The sequence below is a fragment of the Epinephelus moara genome, chromosome 9 (assembly GCF_006386435.1).
Source record: "Epinephelus moara isolate mb chromosome 9, YSFRI_EMoa_1.0, whole genome shotgun sequence".
Lineage (NCBI taxonomy): Eukaryota > Metazoa > Chordata > Actinopteri > Perciformes > Serranidae > Epinephelus > Epinephelus moara.
The window spans coordinates 27,550,218-27,574,648 of NC_065514.1; the positions used below are offsets into that span (position 1 = coordinate 27,550,218).

The following is a 24,431-nucleotide window of genomic DNA, read 5'->3' on the forward strand; positions in this document are numbered from 1 at the left end:
TCTTTCATGTTTGTCTCATGACAGATGGAGCTGACAGACAGACAGACAGACAGGTGGAGCAAGCAGCAAATTGGTATGAAAGCTGGTTCAAGGCATATTCGTCCATTTATGAATAAATATGGAGTGGAAACGCTCATGCATGTGCACCAAGTTCCTGTGTTGACATCCTGTCGGTAGACTACATCTTCTTCTTCTTCTTCTTCTTTTTCTTCTTCTTCTATTGTTTAATGGCGGTTGGCAAACAGCGAATTGGCCCATTACCGCCACCAACTGGTGGAGTGTGGATCAAAATGACTATTATTTGCGTTGGGTCCCGCCGGGTCCCAATGCAGCCCTCTATGTCAGAGTACAAAAGTTACCCGGGCCATGGCCCCCCTGGCCCCCCCGGTTCCGCAGTCTATGCTTGTTAGAATAATATCGCTTGATCAAACCTTTTCTAACATGACTGACAACAAAATAAGTGAATATGTATAATACGCGCTTGGATCAGATCGGTATCTGTATCGGCCAAAACTCAAGGCTGTAATATCGGTATCGGATCGGAAGTGAAAAAGCTGAATTGGGACATCCCTAATATAAACAATAAAAATAAGAGACCTAAATTAAAATTTTTCTCTTTTGGGGGACATTAGAACATGAACAAGTCCTGCAAACGTGACATCAGTATCTTACTCCCTCTCTTCTCTTCTCTCTTAATACTGTTCTCTGTCTCTCGGCTCTTTTCTTGGCCCTTGTTGTGTTTATCTCTCTTGTGTCCTCTGCAAATCCACTAAATATATACAGTCTATGGGAAAGACACATAAGAGACATGTCAAGAAGTGCAATGTAGCCAATGAGAGGCAGGGCATTGCGGGTCTTGCCAAGAAAAGCCAATAGCAAAGCAGCAAGCAGAATAAACTGGAGGATTAGCGTGTGGCGTCACTTGTCTACATGCCTCGGTGTGGTGCTGGCATCAATCACAGTACTTATCCTCAGTTTTATTATCCTTACTTTTAGGCAGACCTCTGCACTAAAGAGCTTTTGCTGAGAAAAAATATCTTAACTTTTGGGGATGCTACCATGCTACTTGCTCAATAAATTAACTTTGCTACTGAAAAGCTATTTGACTCAGAAAGTAGTGACCTTACCTCCACGGTGATGAGAGATGTAGTTAAATTAGTAACTTTGCTAATTGTAGTGACACTACTGCCTAACACTGTTGTCCAGACACTGTACAAATATAAAGCTTCTAATTTATTTTAAAGAGACAGCCCAAGATCAAAAATCCATATTTTCTTCTCACCCGTAGTGCTGTTTATCATTCCAGATTGTGATGGAGATATCGACCATAGAGATGGCTGCCTTCTCTCCAGTATAATGGAACTAGATGGCACTCAGCTTGTGGTGCTCAAAGTGTCAAAAACAAACTCAACAGCAATGTCTCTTTCCAGAAATCATGACCTGGTTACTCAAAATAATCCACAGCTGTGAGCAGTTTCATGTAGGAACTGTTTTCTTTCTACTGAACCACACCTGCCAACCACATAAACACACAGATGGGGTGAACTGTCCCTTTAAAAAGTAGTCGCTCACTTTAAGTGTAGGTTAAAAATGCATGCAACCTTAACTTGCACATGGCACAGTTTTATTTATGAGGTTCTTGTAATTTATTTGAATGTTTTTATTTAATGCATCTTTATGCTTTTAATCCACGACATTTCAGAGGGAAATATACTTTTTACAAAGTACTTGACACAGGTAGAGCTGTCTCCAATTGAGGTTCGTCGTTACATTTTAGATGCCCGTCAGTTTCACCTCTCTGAACTCTAGAAACAGATGGCTTCATTTAAATAGTAGTTTAAGACCCAAAGTAGTAAAATTCACGCTTTTCATTAATGTATTTAATATGTCATCAGCAGAATTTATTTTGCTCTTCTTTCCAGCCTTATTAAATCCAAAAGATCATCTCATGACCTCTCAGATTTATCTTGTGCGATTGGAGGGAGACCGCACCCTAGGTTGGGAATAACTGGATTAATGCAACTGTTTAAGTAGTTACAGATAGCTCCACCTTGACCAGCTAAAACTCTAATCTGGCCATATGTAATGACATATGAATCACAGGGGCCATAGCACTTTTTGCTGGTAAGATTTCTGTACTTTAATTTTACTTTAACTTTTACATGTACTGGGATATTTTTACATTGTTGTTTTGCTGCCTTTACTTAAATAAAGGCATTCTTCCAGCACCACAGGCCACAGTATAAGGAACTGAGAGCACTGATGTCTCTGTCATTGTGTCATATCTGATGCCGTTTTATTTTCTCTAGGCACTGAAGCTGAAGACCATCGTGAGAGGAGATGCCCCAACCAGCCTTGTTACCACCGGCCTGTGCAGAAAAGAGGTGAGAGCACTTCATCTTAAGTCATTTACTCTCTTATTGAATTAAAAAAAACATTGCTTTATACATTTGAAAAGAATCAGTTTCCTTACTTAAAATATTTCCAAAGCAATTCACTTTTTTTCCCAAACCAATTCGTACTTAAGATCCCTTATCAAAGACATTATCACAATTGTGATCAACAAATGAACTGTACAGGCTTGTCTTTGGCGTACAAACTGTTTAATATAGACACTGTTTCTAAGTTACCTTTAACATATCTTGGGTATTTCTGCTGAATTTCTGTAATAAGCTCAATTTGGCTGATAAATAGGCTCTAGAATCAAGTGTTATTATTCTCTTTTGGATTATTTTCTTGATATGAGAGCAGAAATATGCCTCGCCTTGTTTGTTTTAACATACTTTAAATTCCAGAAATAAGGGAAAATGTACAGGAAACATGGATTTTACTCACTTGCAGAACTTGATTTGTTTTATAAAAACATATCTTCAAATCTAAATATGTGCTTAAAGGTGTTTTTCAGTGTGTGTTCAGATTTTTTTTAATATCCTGCCAAAGCAAGTGGCTGTTATATGAATGTATCTGCATATATCTTCATATGTCTGCATGTTTGTATGTGCATATATGCTGCAGCCATGGGAGTCTCAGCTGTTCTGCAGCACATTCCCCTATGAGATCGTGTGTTCTGACTCCTGGGGTCAGTCTCTGCTGGCTGCCACCGACGCTGCAGGGGTCATGCTGCTGGATGGTGAGGTCATCCCTAATCAATATCTCCCCATGTCCTCTAAAATAAAGCCACCCATCCATATCCATTCAATACTGCGCTCAGCTGAATGCCAAGGCCAACAGCTAACATGGTGCTGATAATGATGTTGTCCACGTTTCAGGCCCTGATCCAGCTTTGCCCAACGCCGGTGAGTGCCACACAACCAATCCATCTCTTTATTGCTCGGGGGATTTTTTTGTTACAAGCATGTCAGCTTCAGTTATGACATGTTTATATGGTTTTGCCTGTCTTTTTATTGTGACCTTTGCATCATGTTTCAGAGCCACAGACTGTGCCCCCAGTGCAGGTGTTTGACAAAACCATGGTGGTGAAGCAGGTGCACGTTCTCGAGCCTCAGGACCTGCTTATCACCAGGGCGGACAAAGGTACGCTTAGACCACATCACCTCCTCCCTGCAGCACATCAGGGACTGCCTCCCCGTGGAGCCGTCTTTTGTCATCTCCCTCATTCATTCTTCATTTCAACAGTATTTATCTTATTTCTTATTATTCCTATTCCTCTCTCTTCTTTCATCTCTGTCATCTCTCCCTGCGTTGTCGAGTACATACTTACCCTTTCCACCTTCGTTGCCCCACCGAACACATTGATCTCTGGCTGTGATCTAAGCAAGTTGACCTATAGAGAACCGATCCCTGTCGAGGTTGTGTATGTGTGCGTATGGGAGAGTGTGTGTGTGTTTATTCTGCACGACTGGATTGACTGTGAGAGTGCAGTGGGCTATAAAGGACCGACAGACATGCAGACAGGCACAGATAAAATGAAACATACATGCATAAAACAGCACAAATAGCACATATAAGAACAGCTGTAGGATTCGTCTCATGTTTGCCTCGACCAGAGGAGCATGCAATTAATTACCCTGCAGATGATTAGCTAACTCTAATATTGACAAACAGGGTTGACTCGGTTTTGATAGTGATTATGTGATGGCAGCGCAAACATTTGTCACGACTGTGTGTGGGCTTTGATTAAGCTTCTGAGAGAGCGCGAGCCTTAAGAAGCCTTCTAGTAATCCTCCTGCAGCACAGCACCATTGTCTGGCCGTGGGAGGATGCTAAAAAAGAGACGGCAAATTAAGAGTAACCTTCATGGAAACAGAAGTGGCTTTTGTTTTGTTTCCAGGGAAGGACGCTCGGCTCTATGTGTACAGACTCAGCGCGCTCAGGAGAGGCCTGGAGGAGAAACTCGTCAGAAGCAAGTGTGACAGCCGGGAGAATAAACTGGAGAAAACTAAAGGTACGACGCGAGGCATGCAAGAATATACACAGTGTTGCACCCACTGCAAATTAATCCCCACAACAAACAGGAAAAAAATATACTGTCTCAGCTGTCAGGTGCCCATTAAACAGGTTCTGCTGGCTGTAAATTCACCCCTGTTCATACTAACTATTAAGAGATCTCCTCCTAATGCACTTAGACATGTCAGCCTAAAGCAGGAAGTTGTGACCTTTATGAACATCCTTTTTTGCAGCACAAACACGTAACCTTTAACCTGCTGCTGGTGTCATGCCAGTGTCTGTGGTGGATTCATTGATCTGTGGGATGATGCCAGGGAACAACCACCTACAGCACAGCACATGTCCAATGTACTGTCTGTCTCTCTATCTCCTCCCCCCCACCACCCTCCTCCTCTTTGTCCCAGGCTGTCATTTGTACTCAATCAACACCCACCACGGCTCTGAGCTGAGGATAGTAGCAGCCATCAGGAACAAACTCCTCCTCATCACCAGGAAACATCCACGTTTCGAAGGCTTCAGCGCCATCGCATCGGGAGCAGACTCACCGGTGGAGGAGTTTCAGTACATACGGGTACAACAAACTCTATATGAGTGATTAACATAATAGCTAAATGGACAGAAAAATGAATTCATTCGTGAATGAATGAGTAGGTATATAATGTTAATTCCCTTTTAAAGGAGTCAGGAGAATTTTTAAGTGTCTTAGCTGTCCCAGTTTGCGTCGAAAAATGTACCCATGTACGACTCCTCCGACTCATGATAGATATATTTTTAGATTCAGTGTGACATGCACTTTCCAGGGATAACATAATCTCCAGTGTACATAGCAAATAAAGTCCAATAAATCCATTTAAAAGTCACAGAAAAAAGGCACTCATAACTCCAGAACTTGCCCAAAAATCTAAGTATTTTTAAGTTTTCTTCAATATCAGAGTGATCCAATGTGAGTTGTCTTTACATTCATGGGTACATTGCAAACAGGAACTGCAAACAGTTAATTCGCCATACTTTTAAGAGTGCCGATGTGCCAAAATGTCAACAAATACAGGCTAAAAACAATGTAACTGTATATACAGTCTGTATTCCATAGCAGTATCCCCCAAATCATTATGGGAACGGTAGTTTCAAAACCTGAAGCATGGGTATTTACCAAACAGAAGTAAGACAACCTTAATAGTCTGCTGAAGTAATTAAACCAGTCCGTGTGTGTGTGAGCACTGAGGTATCTATCATGTATCATCCGCCCTTTAGGAGATCTGTCTGTGTGACCCGCCGGTGGTGATGGCACTTGTGGACGGGCCGACGGGGGAAAATGACAATATGATCTGCGTGGCCTATAAACATCAGTTTGACCTGATCAATGAGAGCACTGGAGATGCCTACCGGCTACATCATGTGGACGCCAACAGGGTGAGGCACACGTGCACACACATGCAAAACCCTGGTGGTTTTCTGAAGTGAGACCTTGAGTCGGCCCAGTTAGTCGCTTTATTTACCTGCTGATTACCAGACTGCTTGGGTGAATCAACACATTGTCATTCACAGCAGCAGCTGGGGGAAGAGGCATGAATGAGTAGGCTGGAGGATGAACAGCTGTTCTAATAAACCATCTTACTCTGCTTTAATCATTTCTCCTTTGAAAGAGTAACTAAATACACAAGCCGCAGTAGACATCTATCTTTTATTCTGCCTGGATTGTTACCCTGTACCTTGCGGGTATGTGACCTGGTATTATCTGTCATACCTGACCTTTGAATCTTGTTGAAATGATTCTCCTAAACCGACTTGTCTCTGCCTGCAGGTAAATTTTGTAGCAGCCATTGATGTGTATGAAGACGGGGAGGCAGGTCTGCTGCTGTGTTACAACTGTGAGTCTTCCTTTAACTCTGAATATTTTAGATGTTTTTTGGTTCAGGTCTCTGTCTCTGCTGTCAAAGCTGAGCCTTAAGGTTTTTTTCTCTGCGTTTTCTGGAGTAAAAATGATAACACAGCTCCAGAATATTAAGAGTCAGATATGGATTTTGAAAATGCAGCCACCCACTTCAGCTTTTGTTTGCTTTTTTTATGTCTCAATAATAGAACAAATAGATATCAAATTTCTATAAAACAACAGTAAACACATAGTATTTTAAAAAGTTCAACTTGTTTTGTTTGTCTTGAACAGATATTTGCTACTATAAGAAAGTTTGTCCGTTCAACGGCTCCACACCGATGATCCAGTCCAACACCTCCGACTTCCACTTCAGCTGGAACCAGATGCCCAATGCTATTGGTAGGTTACCACGGCAACAATGCTTGGGCCCCACCCAGTCGATGCTGCTGGCCTGGCCGGAGCTTGCTGTCGCCATGGAAACACCATGTGTAGCCACAAGCATCCAATTGGCCGATGTGATTATTTGTGTGCGTGCACGTGTATACGTGTCTGTGTCTGTGCGTGTTCTTATTAATGGAGAAGGTGATGAAAAGCAAATACAAATGGTACTGAACCTGTGACCCAGACTCAGCTGATAACAAAATGCGCACACAGGCACTCACACACACTGAAATAAGCAATAACAGAGTGTGCTGAGTAATAAAACAAATGTACCAATACATATTGGAGTGCCTCATTTTGAAAACAGCCGTTAAAGGCACAGATCACCCCAAATCAGAAATACATATTTTTCCTCTTACCTGTAGTGTTATTTATCAATCTAGATTGTTTTGGTGTGAGTTTCTGAGTGCTGGAGATATTGGCCATAGAGATGTCTGCCTTCTCTCCAGTATAATTAAACTAGATAGCACTCGCCTTGGGGTGCTCAAAGCAGCAAAAAAAATAAAATAGAATTTGAAATACTTAACAGCCATGTCTCTTTCCAGACATCATGACCCGTTTACTCAAGATAATCCAGAGACCTTGTTGTGAGCAGTTTCATGTAGGAACTATTTTCTTTCTACGGAACTACACCCATACCTGTATCACTGCGCAGAGGGAACTGTGCAGTAGAGCTCTGATTCTCTGCCCAGGCCCAGTTGGCCCCGACCTGACCTGCCAGATTCGGGCCGGGCTGTCTTCTAATTTTCCCCCGGGCTTGAATTGAGTCAGGTTGTCACCAGGTGTTGGTGGTTATTTTTTGTTTTGTTATTGTTTTTTTAATGAAACTACAGTTCTCATGTGTAAATGGCAGGAGTTTTTAATGGACTAAATCAAGAGGGAACAAGAGTGGCGCAGCAATATAGCAGAAAACCTGGGGTGAGAGAGAGAGTGCACGTGAGAGAAGGATGGGCAATGAGAGAAAGAGAGATAGAGGGGGCTGCAAGGTATCTTGGTTGGCAGTGTTTGCTTCTACCTCCCAAGCAGTGAGACGAAATATGCGTAACATGCAGTGATGAGCGATGATCCTCATCATGCGCACTAGATGCACTCTACCGGACCTGTCCTTCACAAGATGACAGACCACTGAATTAAGGAAGAGAAGAAGAAGTACTGGTGCAAGGAAACACGCCAGCCCATAGCCTTCAATATATGAAAATAAATATAATCTATAAAATAGAATATATTTATTACAGTAGAAATTCAGGTTTTTAATCAGACTCAGGCTCAAAACTGCTGCCGTGGTTTGGGTCAAGCTTGGACATAAACTGTGTGGGTTCATGTATGGTTGGGCCTAAATTTTCTGGGCCCAATCAGAGCACTAGTGTGCAGCAATCTACTCATGGACAAGACATTTGTGCTTATGACGTAAGCATTCATTTATACCTTTTACAGTGTAATTGCTGAGCTGTCACATTAGATAGCTTAGTGGTGTTAGGTGAGCTAACAGTGGATGAAGACTTCCTTCTGTGCAGTGATACAGTTGGTGGTTGTAGTTCAATAAAAAGAAAATAGTTCCTACATTAAACTGCTCACAACAAGGTCTGTGGATTATCTTGAGTAACCAGGTCATGATTTTCATCATTGAGTTTTTCAAATGTATGTTTCTGGCGCCACAAGCCGAGTGCCATCTACGTAATTTAATTGTAGTGGAGATAAGGTAGATGTCTCGACGGCTGATATCTCCAACACTCTGCAACTCACACCAAAACAATCTGGACCGATAAAAAGCACTACAGGTGAGAGAAATATGTGTTTTTGATTTGGGGGTGAACTGTTCCTTTAAGCTACTCTAATCAATGTTTTTATTAAAAATGAACTTGTAGAAATATGTGTAATGTGAAAGTTGTCACTTTAAGTGACAAACCCACCATATTTCAAGCTGTTTTCTGCAGATAAAAAGCTGATTAAGCCACCATACACCAGCTGCTCAGCACCAAACTACAGACAGACAAAGTTAGCAACTAGCTGGTGAGCATAGTGGAGCACTGAGCAGCTAAAGAGTCAGATATTGTCCTCAGGAGTTAGTGGAGACCAAGCAGAGCTAATAACAAAATGAATATGGGACTTACACTCATCACAACTCTAAATGAATGCTAATGTTGCTCTCTGTCTGCTGATTGTTTGAGGGCTTCACAGAATTTTATTTTACTTATCAACACTGGTGCCCATGCTGTGCCGCAGTTCACTTTCACCTTGTTCTACGTTTATACAGAGGAGAGGGAAAGCGACCGGAGCCCCTAAGAGAGATGCTCGGCTCGATTGTTGTGTCTCTTATTTTTCTGCATATATCATCGGCTAATGATGGCATTTCAAAATGCCATTCTGGGTGAAAGTATTAAATGTCTCGTATTGCGGGAGTTGGGCAGTTGAGCCAATTAAAAAATAATAATAATTTCTTGTTTTTCTGGTGAAACTTTGTGAAGTAATGGAGGGGGGGGTCTCTCACCCCCTGTTGATCATTTGAAGCTGGTTTGATCAATGCTCATGTTGTCTTTGCAGTTTGTGCATTCCCTTACATCCTGGCATTCACAACGGACTCCATTGAGATCCGACTGGTGGTCAATGGCAACCTTGTGTACACAGCAGTGGTCCCAGAGCTACAGTTGGCTGCTTCACGGGTCAGTATAATTGAAAGTGAACACGGTGTCCATGCCCTGCTTTAATCAGCAATGTGCACTGCAGCTTTGTAGATGTATTTTTTTTATTTATATTTCAAATATATGTAAGTAAGGTGATTAGGTAGTAGAAATGCATTATGGGTGTACCTACAACAAACTTTTTTTTCACTAAAGCAAGAGGCCTTTTAGCTTGTGAGGGTCGGTGTTAGACGGCCTCGCTCTGCTCTGCGTTATAGAAGTAGCTGTCTCAGCTTTCTCATTTCAATCAATCGTTATTACCCTGGTGGGAAATATGGCTGGCAGTCTGCATGGTTAGAAATCAATAACACACTCATAATTCATACACAAAGATAAGTTTTAAAAGACCACATTGCACCTGTCATATAACAACACTTCTCCCTCCTCTATCCTCATTAGATCTCTGTTTTTTCTTTGTTTCTTTCCATGATTCACCTTCTGCTTCTGTCCTTCTTGTCTTCTTAATATTTCTTGGCATCCTCACATGTTCGCCACGTCTCTTTACTGACCTCATTCCCTCTCTGTGTCCTCCCGTTTTTCCACCCACAGTCAGACATCTATTTTGTTTCGTCGGCTCCAGTGAGCTCAGCCTCCAACTGCAGTTCAAGAGACACCAGCTCCCAGAGTTCCCCGCAGACGCCCACCGGCTACGAGATGCCCGTGTTCCCTTCGCCACTCGGTGATGGTAAGCCCCGCATAGCAAAATAACCAGAGGATGTTGATAGTAGTGCTTCGGTATTAAAAGGTTTTCAAATGTCAACTTTGCCTGCAGACCTGTTTGAGTCTGGATGCTGCCGTGAGCAGATCCATTTCCATAAACTTGTCTCAGCAGAATGGTTCATTGCAGCCGCAGCCTTTCTCCTCCAGAGTTCTTACTTTCTCACGGTCAAATCATGTGTCATTTTCTGGGGCAACATGTTTAACTGCATCATTATTACCTCATATTTTCTCACTGTACATTCTGACATAATTTAGTTTTATGACAAAATGTCCTCATTGTTGGCACTAATCAGTGTGACGCTGGGAAAGATCCAGATCTTCACAAAGTTTTCTTTGTGTAGCTTCCTTTTTTACGATAACTTATATAACCCTACTGATAATTTGGAATATTTTAGCCCATTAACTACAAATCTTGTTAACTTAACATTATATAGTAGCTGACCATTTTCCATTTGCTTCAGTTTATTTCAGTACAATATGAGAATCAACTTGCGGCAATTTTAAAGTCCCAAACAACCTGGTTTAAAATCCCTACTGTTTAAAAGTATAAGTTTTTCTCTATGACATGAAATGTTCATAAAAAATAAGCAACAATTATCAGATTTATCTGAAGAAAAAACAAATAGTAATGCAAATAATTATACCAGAATGCACAGTACCCGTACAAACAGCTGTAAATGATAACAATATGTACAGTATCAGTACAAACAACAATAGACACAGTGGAATTATACCAATATGCACATGTAAACAGTCCCGATTCTAGAATAAAGGGTACCATATGGAAACGATGCGGCCGGTTGGAGCTCAAATTGAATGGGAAACAAAGACCAGTGTTCACTTAGCTGGGCGTAACTTAGCTGGCCGATGTCTGTCTATAGCTGCCTCCGTGAGAAGAGAACAGAAGGAAGGAACTGTCCGAGGGCTGCCATAGAATGGCAATGAGGATGTCAGCCGACCAACACTCGCTACCCGGTCCCTGGTTGCGGCGATTTGCGATGCTGGCCAGCTAGGAATTAACTAGCAGCCAGTACAGTACAGTCCTCTCTCGTCTAGCTAACATTTAGCCGTGTTACTTGCTGATCCATTAGAAAGAAAGCTAGCTGGACATGGGTTTTGAAGCCTCTTTGGTCACGGAGCTCCCTCCATCTCTTGAACGCCTGACTGAGGTTTACTCTTGTTTTTCCTCTCCTTTTATCACTCTCCTTTTTGCTCTTCTTTGCCTCCTCAGACAGAGGAGCTTGTTTTCTTTTTCTAGGCCGTTTTTCACTTGTCTCCAAACTTTGTCCGTCTGCCATTGTGCTCGTGACTCAACTATCTCATGCCCAACTCCTCATAAGGACTCGCTCCAGTCCCTGATTGGCTGACCAACCAATTTCGTAATACATGACGCATTTCCTGCCGTAAAGCAGATTTTTTTCCACGAAATTTCATCGCCGGTGGCAGAAGTTTATTGCCAAGATTGCAAAGCCACTAAGTAACCTCTGTAAATGCTGATGGTCTGATTCTACTGTGGCCACTACCCTGTGACACCCACATTATTTTCATAATGATATATTTAGGAAAAGATGCTGTCTGTTGCCTCTTTAAAGAAAGTGGCTGGTGTTATTTTATATATTTCTTGATGTCAGAAATCCCATTGAAAGACCAAAAACCAGGATGTGACGGTACATATTTTTGCACCTTATCTACTCTTTCATTGGTTCCTTACTGAGGATGTAAAGCTTAAGAATACGATTTTTTTTTCCTGAAACAGATGGGCAGTGTAGTTTCTCCCAAACATTTTTCAAACAGCAGTAAAATGTGATTGTTGGGGACTATTTTCAGCGGCGGAATATTATGCAATTTGCACTTTACTCTGCATTTACAGCACCAGGAGGGTGTCAGTGGTATTGACTCAAAATAAACAACAGCAGTTGTGTTCACTGTAATGAAGAAACATGTCACCCAAAGCAACAGTGTGTTAATAATAGTTATGGAAAACAATGGAGCTCTGTGGCACAGGGGAATAAGATAAATCAGGCTCTGAATATACAGGCAGTACTTGTTAGTTTGTTATTAGGATGAATTCCTTGTTGGTTTTAGTCTTTTTATGGGATTTGTTGATAACAAGAAAAATATAGAACAGCCAGCTCTTTTGGTTTTTGGAGCATCCTTGAGCACACCAGTTTTCAAAACAGTCTAATTTTAATGTAGTGATAACATGAGAAACATCAAGACAACAAAATATCTACAGTGGTCATTTACGTGACGCTTGCAAATTGATTTTTTTTTTTACACAATAGTTAAACCTGCAATATGTAATTTTCTGCTGCTAGGGGTATGTCAGTCAAAACAATAACAAAAGAGCAATGACATTGTTTCAGTCAGTGTCTCTTAGTTGAGATTCCTTCAGTGTGTATAGTTCAACAGGTTTTTACCAGGAGCCAAATTATCCACATAAGTCTCCTCCTCTCCAAAATAAACCAGACCAGGTGATTTAAATCAGTAAAAACACAGAATAAAGCAGTTTCACATTAGAAGTCTGTGTTTCTCTGATGCTGTTCAGCTTGTCTAGCCCAGCTCCTGCTAATGTATGATACCCTTTTTTTTCTGATAACTTGAGACACAGACATTTAAGAGGTTTTTACCAGTAGCCAAATGATCCGCAGAGGTCTGTTTCTCTCCAAAACAAACGGACCAGGTAATTTAAACCAGTAAAATTACTGAATAAAGCACTTTCACCTTAAAAATCAGTGTTTCTCCAAAGGTGTTTGGTGCAGCAGGGGTTGGAACCAAGTTGTCACTAATGTTTGCGCAGCTTGTTTCTCTGATAACTTAAGATCCAGACATCTAAATCAAAAAAACTTTATTTGGTTGAAATATATAGTTAAAAATGACCAGGATCCAGAAAGTGCATGTTAAAAATGTGGCTTAAAACTGCTGGCAAACAACCACAACCCTGACGCATGTGCATAGCAGACGTGACAGCAACCAAATCACATGGGCCATGTACTTGATTAAAAATTACAGATTTCTCTGGGCTTGTACATTGTTGGAAACATTTGGGATAATATAAGTACACAACTTAACAGATTAGATAGCTTAACACTGGTCTGTCAGTTGTTTTTAGACATTTTAATGTGAAAAAGGAAACCTGTGGCTTCAATATAAAAATTGTTGTCAGTTATGGAAAATTACTTTGTAGTTAAAGGGCTGAAACATTCAAATGCATCACTATGATCCTTTCAATTCTTAAAAACCACAAATCACAAAGAGGAACAGACTAATCACCCACATACCTCCCACCACCACCGCTATTCAAGGCACACAATAAGTGTCCTCAGAGGCAGAGAAGGCTTTCAAGGATGATTGAGGATCAATAAGAGCCCCTCCCTCCCACCTCCATCTTTTATTGTGTATTTGACCATTCGGAGTCTCCCCTCTCCCCCACGGCTGACCTCTTCCAGACTGATACAACTGCCTCAGAATGGAGCATATTTGTAATATGCAGCTGTCGTTAATGACATACAGGTTTGTCATTCGCCATGAGCACAACAGACTGATGTGATGTTTCAAGGCAATGTCAACTTCTCGTTGTCCATTAGACTTTGTAGCTATTGAAAGGGGCACAAAGTCATCCTCAGATGCATCCATGTAATTCTGACGGCTGCAGGGAAGGACGAGGCTTGAAGAAAACAATTATTAAAATGTCCTGGTTGTGTGCGCCATCAAGGCAGTCCTTCTCTGCTTTCCTGATGGGAGCGGATATTTACAGGTCCCATTAAGGCTAACAGGGAGGAAGGTTCGGCTGCTGCTGCTGCAATTAGCCGAGGAAGAGCTTTATGCTTTTTGGGGCTGGTTCGGGTAATCATTTCTCTCAAAGGGATTATCATTTTCTTTCCTGTTTTAGCTGGTTATGCATATGACTCTGCATCACTGGGAGTCGTACACCTAACAGTATCCTACTGTGTGTGTGTGTGTGTGTGTGTGTGTGTGTGTGTGTGTGTGTGTGTTGAAATGTATGTTACAGTACTGTGTGTGTTCAGTTTGTGTAACCCTCTTCTTCATCCCTGGTTCAGATTCTATACGGATCCCCTATGGTACCAAGCTTTCCCTGTACATGTCTAAGGACGCCGAAGGTACTGCAGGATTTTCCCACAACTCGTCCTCAGCTCATGACAATAATGCTCATAATGCTGCCCCACTAACATGCACATGCTCCCAGAGTGTACCACCCTGTCTGCTCCAAGGCGGCATGTTGACTTGAACGTTGGTTGAATGTTAAGTGAACATTATGTCTTCCCCATCCCCCCACCCCCCCTTTCTGTTTTAACTAATTAAAGCATTAGTGCGAGGGCAGAGTGAGAGGGTAGAAGAGGTGATAGAGTGCAAAGTACAAAAAAAGTGAGGCAGAGGAGATAACGCCGATCAAAGCGGTGGGTTTTAAAATTACTGAGGGGGGGGGGATGCAGAGAAGGTATGCATGAGTGCGGGAGAAAAGGGAGGGGTTGTGTACAAGCAGGAGGTTGGGAGAGAAGGAGGGAGAAAAGGGAAAGAGGGAAGGAGAAGACACGTCTGCCGCAGCATGATTTACAGATTGCACTGTCGCCATGGAGACTTTTGTCAGCCCTCTCTTCGATCCAAAGTGGTAGTCCAAACAGCGGTGTCACAATCTAAGGGTGGGGGGGCGTAGGCTGAAGAAAAGGGAGAGAGGTGGAAGAGGTGCTGACAAAAATCCCATCTTCTAACTGCCTGTGCGCCTGCCGTATCTGCTCCTTGGGGAGGGTTTCATCTGATGTAATCGCATCAGTAATGTGAACAAGATGCTGTTACTGATGTGGCTGCTAGCCGCCACCTCGATCCACTGGCTCCAACATGCGCCAAAGACCTGCAGCGAAACATCTCTCCGCTGTGGAGGATTCGACTTCAATTAGTGCTGAAAACAACCCCAATATTCATATTTAATTAATTCGCCAGTGTGATGCAGTGTGACACTTCCCCTGGTCCAGAAACGCACGTGGAATATATCGATCTCTGTGACTATATATTCCAAATAACTGCATGCTTTCCCTGCATTTTGGTTTATTGCCATTTCTGCTGTATGACAGTGCAGGTACAGGAGAGAAGATCTGTGACAACACTAACACGGTGTACCTGTCAAACATCAGCAGTGACCCTCTATTTTTCTCCGTGGCTCTTTGCTCACCTCTCACCCGCTGACATTTCAGATGAGACAGTCCTCTTTGTGCGCCGTAGCCTCACCACATTGATTCAGTCTCATCCATGTTTCCATCAGCCTGCCTCGGTGGAGCAGAGCGAGGCTGCCGAACTGCAATACTGCTCCCTGATGGCACAATCGGGCACTGCAGGTTTGGCACGCTGCAGATTGTGCCATTTGAAAAACTCCAAACATCCATTTACTGTGTCCCAAACAGACTTTAAGCGTTTATAGTCTCGGCTGAATAATGGATGGTCTGCTATAAATGGCTACAAGTGAACAGTTATATCACATTAGCTCTCTGCGGTAAGGATGATTAATTTTAAGATCACATGCTGTTTCAGTAAATAGGACTATTAATCACTTTCGAGTGTCTTCATTTGAAAATGGAGGTTTGGCTCTATTGTATCAGCTCGTCAACCTCCAGACTCGAAGTCACAAAAAAAGTTATTATGCATATGTTAGTTTTTAGATTGATCCCTTACATTCTAGGCGACTATTGTTTACCATTACTTTTACTGAGCTATGAACGTGGCTTGCAGAGACTTGAAACTTGCTTGAGGTTAGTTGTCCATCACAATAAACACTTTTGTTTATTTATTTATTTATTTATTTGTGCTGTTGCAGTCAGTCTCTGTTTTGATTACCGTCTCTAATGGTGCATTCAAGGACTCTTATTAAACACATAAAATGACCAGTTTACATTATGTTTTCAAAAATATCTGTTTGCTGTTTGTGTTGTGGGTTTGGTTTTCCGTCAGCACAGCACATGGGAGCAATGCTTTAGTGAGCCGAATGTTAGAGGGTCCTTGAATGCAACGCGAAGGGGCAAGGGGGTGTTTAAAATCCACAGTTTGACATTTTGGGAAATATGCCTTTTTTTTTTCTTGCAAGGGATTACCTGACAAGGTCGATACCACTCTCATGTCTTTCTCGTAAAGATATTTAAAGGGGCAGTTCACCCCAAAATTAAATATACATATTTTTCCTATTACCTGTAGTGCTAGTCATTAATCTAGTTATTAATCTAGATGGTTTTGGTGTCAGTTGCTGGGTGTTGGAGATATCAGCCGTAGAGATGTCTGCCTTCTCTTCAATATAATGGAACCAGATGGTACTCGGCTTGTGGTGCTCAAAGTGCCAAAATCATACATCTGAAAAACTCTACAGCAATGACTCTCTCCAGAAATCATGACCCAGTTACTCAAGATAATCCACAGCCCTTGTTGTGAGCAGATTCATGTAGGAACTATTTTCTTTCTACTGAACTACACCCGCCAACCGAATCACCACGCAGAAGAAAGCATGGTACTCATGGGTGAGAGGTTCGTACTTGTGACAGAGCAGTGTCAGTGTGCTAGCAGTAGATGCACGCTTCCTTCTGCACAATGATGCAGTTGGCGGGTGTAGTTCGGCAGACAGAAAATAGTTCCTGCATTAAACTGCTCACAATAAGGTCTGTGGATTATCTTGTGTAATCGTGTCATGATTTCTGGAAACAGACATGGCTTTAGAGTTCTTCAAATATATTTTTGTTGCTGCTCTGAGCACCACAAGCTGAGTGCCATTTAGTACCCTTATGTTGGAGAGAAGGCAGACATCTCTACAGCAGATATCTCAAACACTCAGCAAGTCACACTTAACACTCTAGACTGATAAACAGCACTCCTGGTAAGAGGAAAATATGTATTTTGATTTTGGGGTGAACTGTCCCTTTAGAAAAGTAGTTAGCTTAGCATAAAGTAGCAGAAGGAAACAGCTAGCCCTAGTTCATGCCTATAAACATTAGCTAGGTAAGCAAATGTTTTCTGACAGATAAATACCAGGTGCATGGACAGAAGTATTAATGCGCCTCTCTACCGAACAATGAGAGTGGTATCCATCTTCTCATCTAACTCTGGGCAAAAAATAGTCACTACTACCAACTGCATCATATTGCAACAATAATGTCATTTTGGCAAAGAGTAAATAAAAAATTGCAATGACAAAATGTTCAGAGGGTGCACAGACACTCTAAAAGGATATGTTTTAAATAGATATTTCTGTAGCTAATGAGCTCAAACATGCAAAGACACTTTAGTGCTTCAGGCCAGGAGTTTTCATGCATTTCTCATTAGCTGCCACACATTCCTCACCCTTTATATGTGTCTCTTTCCAACACTCTATTCCCATCTTTGGCTCTTTTTATCTCTCGTTTCATGTCTTCTCATGTCACCTGCCTCCTTCCGGCTTTCCGACTTTACCCACTTGCTCTCTTCTCCATCCTTCTCTCCTTTGGGATTTTGTACTTCCCAGGTGAATCGTCATGCAAGCACATATTCAAGATCCCTCTGTGTAACTTGGTGGGACGCAGCATAGAAAGACCACTCAAGTCCCCTCTGGTCAACAAGGTGCTGACGACGCCAGCCCCCGCCATGGTACCCCCGACTCCCCTCATCTCTGCCACACACTCACTTTCGCTGTCACGCATGGAGATCAAAGAGATAGCCAGCCGCACACGGAAGGAGCTGCTGGGTAAACGCCAAATTACAAATTCACCTCATGTAATGTATTAAAGCAACAGTATGACATCTTGGGGAATGTGCTCAGTAGCTTTCTTGCCAAGAGTTAGATGAGAAGATCAATACTTTGTTTCTGTGTGCTAAATATGAAGCTACAGCTAGCAGCCAATATGTTGAAATATGAGTTAAGCCCTTCTTAGTTCAAGTTCTGGATGTCTACTGGATCAAGTAGCCTCTCTAAAGTTAAAGGAATAGTTTGACATTTTCTGGAATATACGTAGTAGCTTTCTTGGTGAGAGTTAACCTAAAAGATTAATACCTTGTCATTTCTGTAGGCTAAATATGAAGCTATAGCTAGCAGCAGGTTAGCTTAGCTTAGCATAAAGACTGGAATCAGAAGGAAACAGCTAGCCTGGCTCTGCCTAAAGGCCCAGACACACAATATGGACGTCAAGGAACTAGCCGTGACAAAAGCCAACTGTTCCGTCAACTCACATCGCCTTTGTCTCTGCTAAGTTGCATATGAACACACCGCAAAGGCTACAGCCAGCAGCCGACCAGCACATACGTTCTGTGTGCGTGAGAGGAAATAATTCTCCATACCAGCAGACAGCGGTAGTCTGTATTCGATATTCGAAAAGGGAAACCGGAAGACTGTCGTGATGCTAGTTAGCCAGTTAACATTAACAGCACAATCGGATGTTGAAAGAACAAAGCATATTTACCACGCATTAACGAACAATAACAAACAATTGAGAATCTGAAAATAATAATCTTGAATTTGTTTCGATCTCAGGCCCTCTTGACTTTAGTCATTTGCTTAATTTCCTCATTTCTCTTTACGTGCACGAAGTGATTTCAAACACCAATGGGCTATCCGTTGCCAAATCGGCAAAATAAAGAAGCAGACAAGGGCCATGACGGCCAATGGTGCACAACACATTGCAAAGACTAGGGCGGCAGACGCTCATGGACAGCCCAACATTGACCGACGGCCAACTTTCAGCTTTGTATGCCATGGTCCTAAAGGTTACAAAATCCATCAGTACCTCTAAAGCTCACTAATTAACATGTTATTTACACTTGGCCACAAATTGCTGTTTTTATGTTTTGTTTTAATGGATTAAACAAATGAGATATAATGTGTTAATTATTGAGTTTTAGAGGTGCTGGTCGGGAGATTTTGGTACGTTCATAAAGAGCCAGACCACCTTGTTGTATCTACTTCCAGTCTTAATGCTAAGCTAAGCTAACTAGCTGCTAGCTGTGGCCTTATACTAAAGAGACAGATATGAGACTGGTATTAATCTTCTTATCTGACTTTTGTCAAGAAAGACAATAGGCGTGTTTCCAAAACTATTCCTCTAAATCGTACATTCTCTGTTACCTCGTACCGGTGAAGGCTTGACGGAGGAACCAAGTGGGAAGTCAGACAGTGGAACAGTCAAACAGAGGAAAATGAGCAAGAAGAACACAGAGGAAGACCCCAAAGCACGACCACTGACGTCAACAAACAGTGACAGGTGACACATTCAACAACAGCAGCATTGTACATTTAACAGTTTCCTGATGTGACACAAACTTGAGCCATGTGTTTCTGTGCACAACAGGTTAGCCTCAGAGTCTGTTGAAGCAGACCTGGATGTCCAGCTGCATTGTTCGTCCAGTTCGGAGCCCGAGCCAGAGAAGGTGGTGCTGCGAGCAGAGAGCCCGCCTCTCGCCAGCGCCTTCGCCCTCTCCACATCCTTCGAAGAAGATGTCCTGGACCTAAAGTGAAGACAATCCCACCGTGCACTTCTCTGCCCGCCCACTCCCGTACTGTCACCATTATTTTATTGTTTTGGTTGGTTTGCTTTTAATTTGTTGTTTGTTGCATTCTTTTTTTTTGTTGTTGTTTTTATCCCTGTATCTTGGGTCTCCCCATTCATCCGACAAGATGGGTGCAGTGGGAGTTAAAAGACGTGTCTGTGTGCGTTTGTTTTTCGCGAGCAGTCCCTCAGCCCCTGTGTGTTGGGTGTTTGTGTTGCCCCGCAGCAAATAACCCAAAGAGGCGGTGAGGTTGTGTACGATGCCGTGGTTTATTCAGAGTTCTGCAACAGCCTTGAGATAATGTTAACGGTTTGATCCCAAACCACAAACTGAATGTAAATCTGCGCACCAAGGCACGATAAAAATCTCTGCGTTCACAATGCCCTCTGAAGTTGCTAAAGCTTAAATATGTGTTGTATATTATGTGATTATTTCCGATCCACTTTCAAATGTTGTATGGTATGCATATGTATGTGTACATCTGTTTATACATGAAAATGCATACACAGTGGCAGGTGTGCATGCCTGTCATGCCTGTGATGCATATTTATAGATATATTATAAAAAATCCATTTTATTCCCATATTTAGTAAAAGATGATGTTTTATTCTCTCTGCACATATTAGTCCTTGTTCTTCTCCTTATTCACAGTATACAGGTAGACAGGGCTGGAGGCAAAGTCTCCCACAAGTGCCATTTCCCAGCATCCTCCACTGAACTACACCTCTAACAGCCACCGTATTCTGGTGTCTGACAGTAGCAGCCATGATTGTAGTCCACATTCGATTACTATGGTGACCCCCACAGCTCCATTAAGTTGGATAAATTCACGTACTGGAGGCACTCTCTCAGAGCCACATGCACTCAACATTTTACCCTATAAGAACGAGACGTCCTTAAATCTGCATGACCTGCCTTTGCTGCATGTATTGTGACTAAAAAAAGCTTCTTTGGAAACCACGAGGTCTGCGACATCATACCAAACATAGCAGCATAAAGCAAACCACAACCTGAGACGACAGAAGTGTGGATGTTTTACTAGACTGTCATGTGTGATGGCCTGAGGGTCAATAGTATAGCAAAGGAATTAAGACAAAACAATCAATTTAAGACAAAAAATATTTATAAAATAAAGTATATTGTCATAAACTGAAATGATAAAAGCAGAATTTTGTCAGAACGTAAAAAGCTAAAACTAACTTGGCTGTGAAGTGTGACATATTTTAAATATTTGATCTTTACTGTAAGTGGAAGCAGCAAAAAGGTGATGAATTTTAAGTGGTCTTCAATATTTAATCATTAATGTAGACATAAAAAGTATATTGTTTACATTACACAATAAACCATTTGAATGACACACAGAAAACATACTCTGAATTTAGATAGTTGTGCCTTTAAGGAAATTGCTGTATTTGCTCAACTAAAATTAACACCAAGACATAACTAAAATTAAAGAAGAAGAAAATAACTATCCATGAAAACTAACTAAAAGTGAAAAGCATAAAAAAGGGGAAACACTATAAAAGAAATAACCCTATTAGGCATTCAGCAGCGAGCACAGAAGCCTTGCTGGTGTCTACTCCAGATGTCCAGTAAAACTCTGATTTACAGCTGGGACCCCAGGTGCAAGGGCACAGCCATGAATTATGGGCCAATTTACGGGACGCTGGTGACACTCCAATTTTCTTTAATTCCCATCCCATCCCATGTGTTCACTGATAAACAGATATACATGTCTTGAAGGCCAACACACCTGCACATAGTTTAATTTACTGATCAGTTAACTCACGGGTATTATGTCAGAGTGTGACAGCAGTTATTTGCAGTCATAACCAAACATTCACTGACTGTTCTAACTTTACAAGGAACACTTTATTCCCATTTGTTCTATTTTGTCCCTGACATCCTGACTTTCGTTATTATTAGAAATCAGTCCTGTTTCAAACTCTAACAGGGTGATCTCAAAGGGGTACTCCAGTGATTTAGTATTGCATTTCCATGAAGTTGTAGGGCTCAGAAGACATTATGTCTGAAGCCCAAACAGAAAGTTCCCACTAGAACTGCAGAAAAATTTGTGCAACCTTTTTAACCTGCTGAGTAGTAGTCAGTAGTATCTTCCTCGTTTCTGGCACCAAACTACTTCAACACAGTGCAATGCAGAAACTGAATTTAAACTTCAGAATGTTCAGCTTATTTGGTACAACATATGTTCCAAAATATTAAGTGTAAACCAAGATTTTCCCCACATTCAAATGAATGGAAGGAGTGTTCACTGAGTGGGTGCCATCACAAGCAGAGTAGGGTTGAGTTGCTATCACCACATGGCAACCATTAATTGCACGTGTGTCAAGTTTAGTGTAAAGTACGAGCCAGAAAACAGGGTTCGTAAACAGCAGAAAGCTGCATGGAGCCTAGAGATACAGTGGATCACATTGTCATTGCATCTGAAAAAGGGCAAAAATTAGCGCATCCACCCAGGTGTCGTATTATCGTCACTGTTGATCGGAGCTGATCAGAGCTGGAACCAATGAATACCCAAGACTACTGCAGAGTCATTTCTTCCAGGAATGAATGCTGATTGTCTTCCCATTAAATACAAAAGCCAGATGTTAGTGGATTTTTAGTCCAGTGGGAAAATCTCTGCAGTGTCACGGGAGCTTTATTACTGATAAACACGGGTTTAAAAAACACATTTTAACATTTAACCTGCTATCTCAACTCCTTTTATTGCTTCCTGCCCACCTTTTGAATCCCTAGACGGTGACCAGTCTCACCCAGGAGTCCCTAGCAGTTAACTACAGTTGGTGGGTTCTTAATGGTCCTGATGCCCACTAGGGGTCGCCAAAGCTTCAGGGAGAGGTTGTGAGGCCTTCATGATTTAAAGAGGTGTTGGAAAATATTTATATGTGTACAACAGGCCTATATCTTAGCATTTCATTCATTTCTGTGGAGTCAACTCAATGAAATTGTTATTTTTAAGGCTTAGATTACCATTTAAAATATGAAATTAAAAAAGGTGACAGGATAAGGGCACAGTTAAGACCTGAACACATGTTATAATCCACAGAGCCTTCTATATTTGCTTAACAGCTACATCCTGCATGAGAAAAGTACACCATTAAAACAACCAAAGAGCTAATAGAACAAGTGCAAAGTGTCAGGGAGAAGGAAAACAAAAAATAAAATAAATTATAAAATTTAAATTAGTGAAACTTGAATACACAAATGTCCTGCAGTTATTGCATTCACTGTCTGAGTTAAATGTACAGATTATCACTTGTTCTGTACTGTTATGTTTATGCATTGAATATAAAATTAAATATCCATTAAGTATGTCACTTAGTTAGGTCAATTAAGGGAAAATTTGGGGAACTACTGCTCTGTCTCACATAAGGCTTTAAGGCAGTTCAACACAGCTTTTAGTGCTAACAACAATAACACATGGACACATAGTCATAGACACACACATGCATGCACACACACAAACTAATCTCCTTCCTAGACATCAGCTGTTTTACCTTTATTCCATCTAAGACAACTCCTTCTCCATACACTTAAGCTTATATAAGTCTTTAAACAATCATTTCAACACCTTTCATTGTTGAAATTATTTGCTGCACCCTTTTTTCATTCCCTACTATTACAACTCTTCAAACTCTGTTCAGCTGCTCCTTCATAAAACGTTAAGCCAGGAATCCAGTTTAGCTCTCAGCCATCCATCAAGCAATATAGTTCAGCTTCTGGCTCTCAGAGCAATGCTGCTCAGCACCCTGACATATGTGAAGCAGTAGAACTTAGTGTCAGCTTTTCAACAGCCGGAGAGCAAACTGCAATTTCTCCAGAAATTTAATTCTTGAGTATAAATGTACTTCTTCTTTGTATTAAGCACTGAGGAAGTTACATCAGTACTGTGAGTCAGTGTTAGTGTTGAATCTAAAATGAAACAGTGAATAATTAACACAAAACAGTCAGTTAAACTAAAAAAAAAGGAACCAGTGGTAGGTTGGGTGACTAACTGGGAGCAGTGGTTTTGACTATGCTAATGTAGGTATGAGAGCACCTCGATGTGGTGGTTTCACAACACAGCAGCCTTCAGATCTTGCATGAGCCCCTCCTCCTCCTCCTCTTCTCCCCTCACGCCTCTCCTCTGTTCTCCTCCCTGCCTGTCTCAGTGTGAACCCCTCCAACACTATAACAAAACTCAGAAAAACTAAAAAGGGAAGGAGAAGAAGAACGGGATGGGGGGGGATTTTTTTTACAAAGGTACTCTACTTTCGTGTTTATTACTCCGAATGAGTGGGTGACTGGGGGATGTCTGGCAGTTACAGTTTGTGACACTGCTTCTCCCACTTATGATGTTCCTATTTCTCCTGTATTTCTGTCAAGTACTCTTTGTTTCTACCTCCCCTTGGCATTTTCACTGTTTTTGTTTTTGTTTGGATTTTTTTTGTATTTGAATCTATATTTACTGTTTAGACTGTTGCTGAACCTCTCTGTGATATCAAAACGAAAGAAAATTAACAAAAAAAACACCAAGTGTCTTAAAATATTGTATCGCCATCGTTTTTAATGCCAAGTACTACTTGTAAATGTTTGTGTATCAAATGTGGCCTCAAATGAAACTGAACTATATTATTATTATTATTAATATTATTATGATTATTATTTGAGCAATTATTTTAAACAAGTGCTGTAGACCACTGCTGTGAAAGTAGTCGATTCTGTTCATTGATATGTAATAAATATTTATGGAATTTGAACTGTTTGACTTTTTTTTTTGTATTTTGTATTTTACTAATCAT

General features: G+C 41.4%; 1 protein-coding gene across 5 annotated transcripts in view; it reads left to right on the plus strand.

The window, feature by feature from the left end:
• garnl3 (GTPase activating Rap/RanGAP domain like 3) overlaps positions 1-24,354 on the plus strand; it is a 104,454-nt gene extending 80,100 nt beyond the window's left edge. For 3 of the 5 annotated variants that reach the window (XM_050053393.1, XM_050053394.1, XM_050053395.1), the window contains exons 17-31: positions 2,310-2,384; positions 3,016-3,130; positions 3,270-3,296; positions 3,430-3,534; positions 4,292-4,405; positions 4,812-4,978; positions 5,659-5,817; positions 6,209-6,275; positions 6,572-6,679; positions 9,263-9,381; positions 9,949-10,084; positions 14,181-14,240; positions 17,615-17,833; positions 19,223-19,343; positions 19,431-24,354. In XM_050053393.1, the coding sequence (XP_049909350.1) occupies positions 2,310-2,384; positions 3,016-3,130; positions 3,270-3,296; positions 3,430-3,534; positions 4,292-4,405; positions 4,812-4,978; positions 5,659-5,817; positions 6,209-6,275; positions 6,572-6,679; positions 9,263-9,381; positions 9,949-10,084; positions 14,181-14,240; positions 17,615-17,833; positions 19,223-19,343; positions 19,431-19,596 (1,758 nt within the window). In that variant the 3' untranslated portion in view covers positions 19,597-24,354. The remainder of the gene's footprint in view (positions 1-2,309; positions 2,385-3,015; positions 3,131-3,269; positions 3,297-3,429; positions 3,535-4,291; positions 4,406-4,811; positions 4,979-5,658; positions 5,818-6,208; positions 6,276-6,571; positions 6,680-9,262; positions 9,382-9,948; positions 10,085-14,180; positions 14,241-17,614; positions 17,834-19,222; positions 19,344-19,430) is intronic. The other 2 variants (XM_050053396.1, XM_050053397.1) reach the window with 1 other exon arrangement.
• Positions 24,355-24,431: the final 77 nt, after the last annotated feature.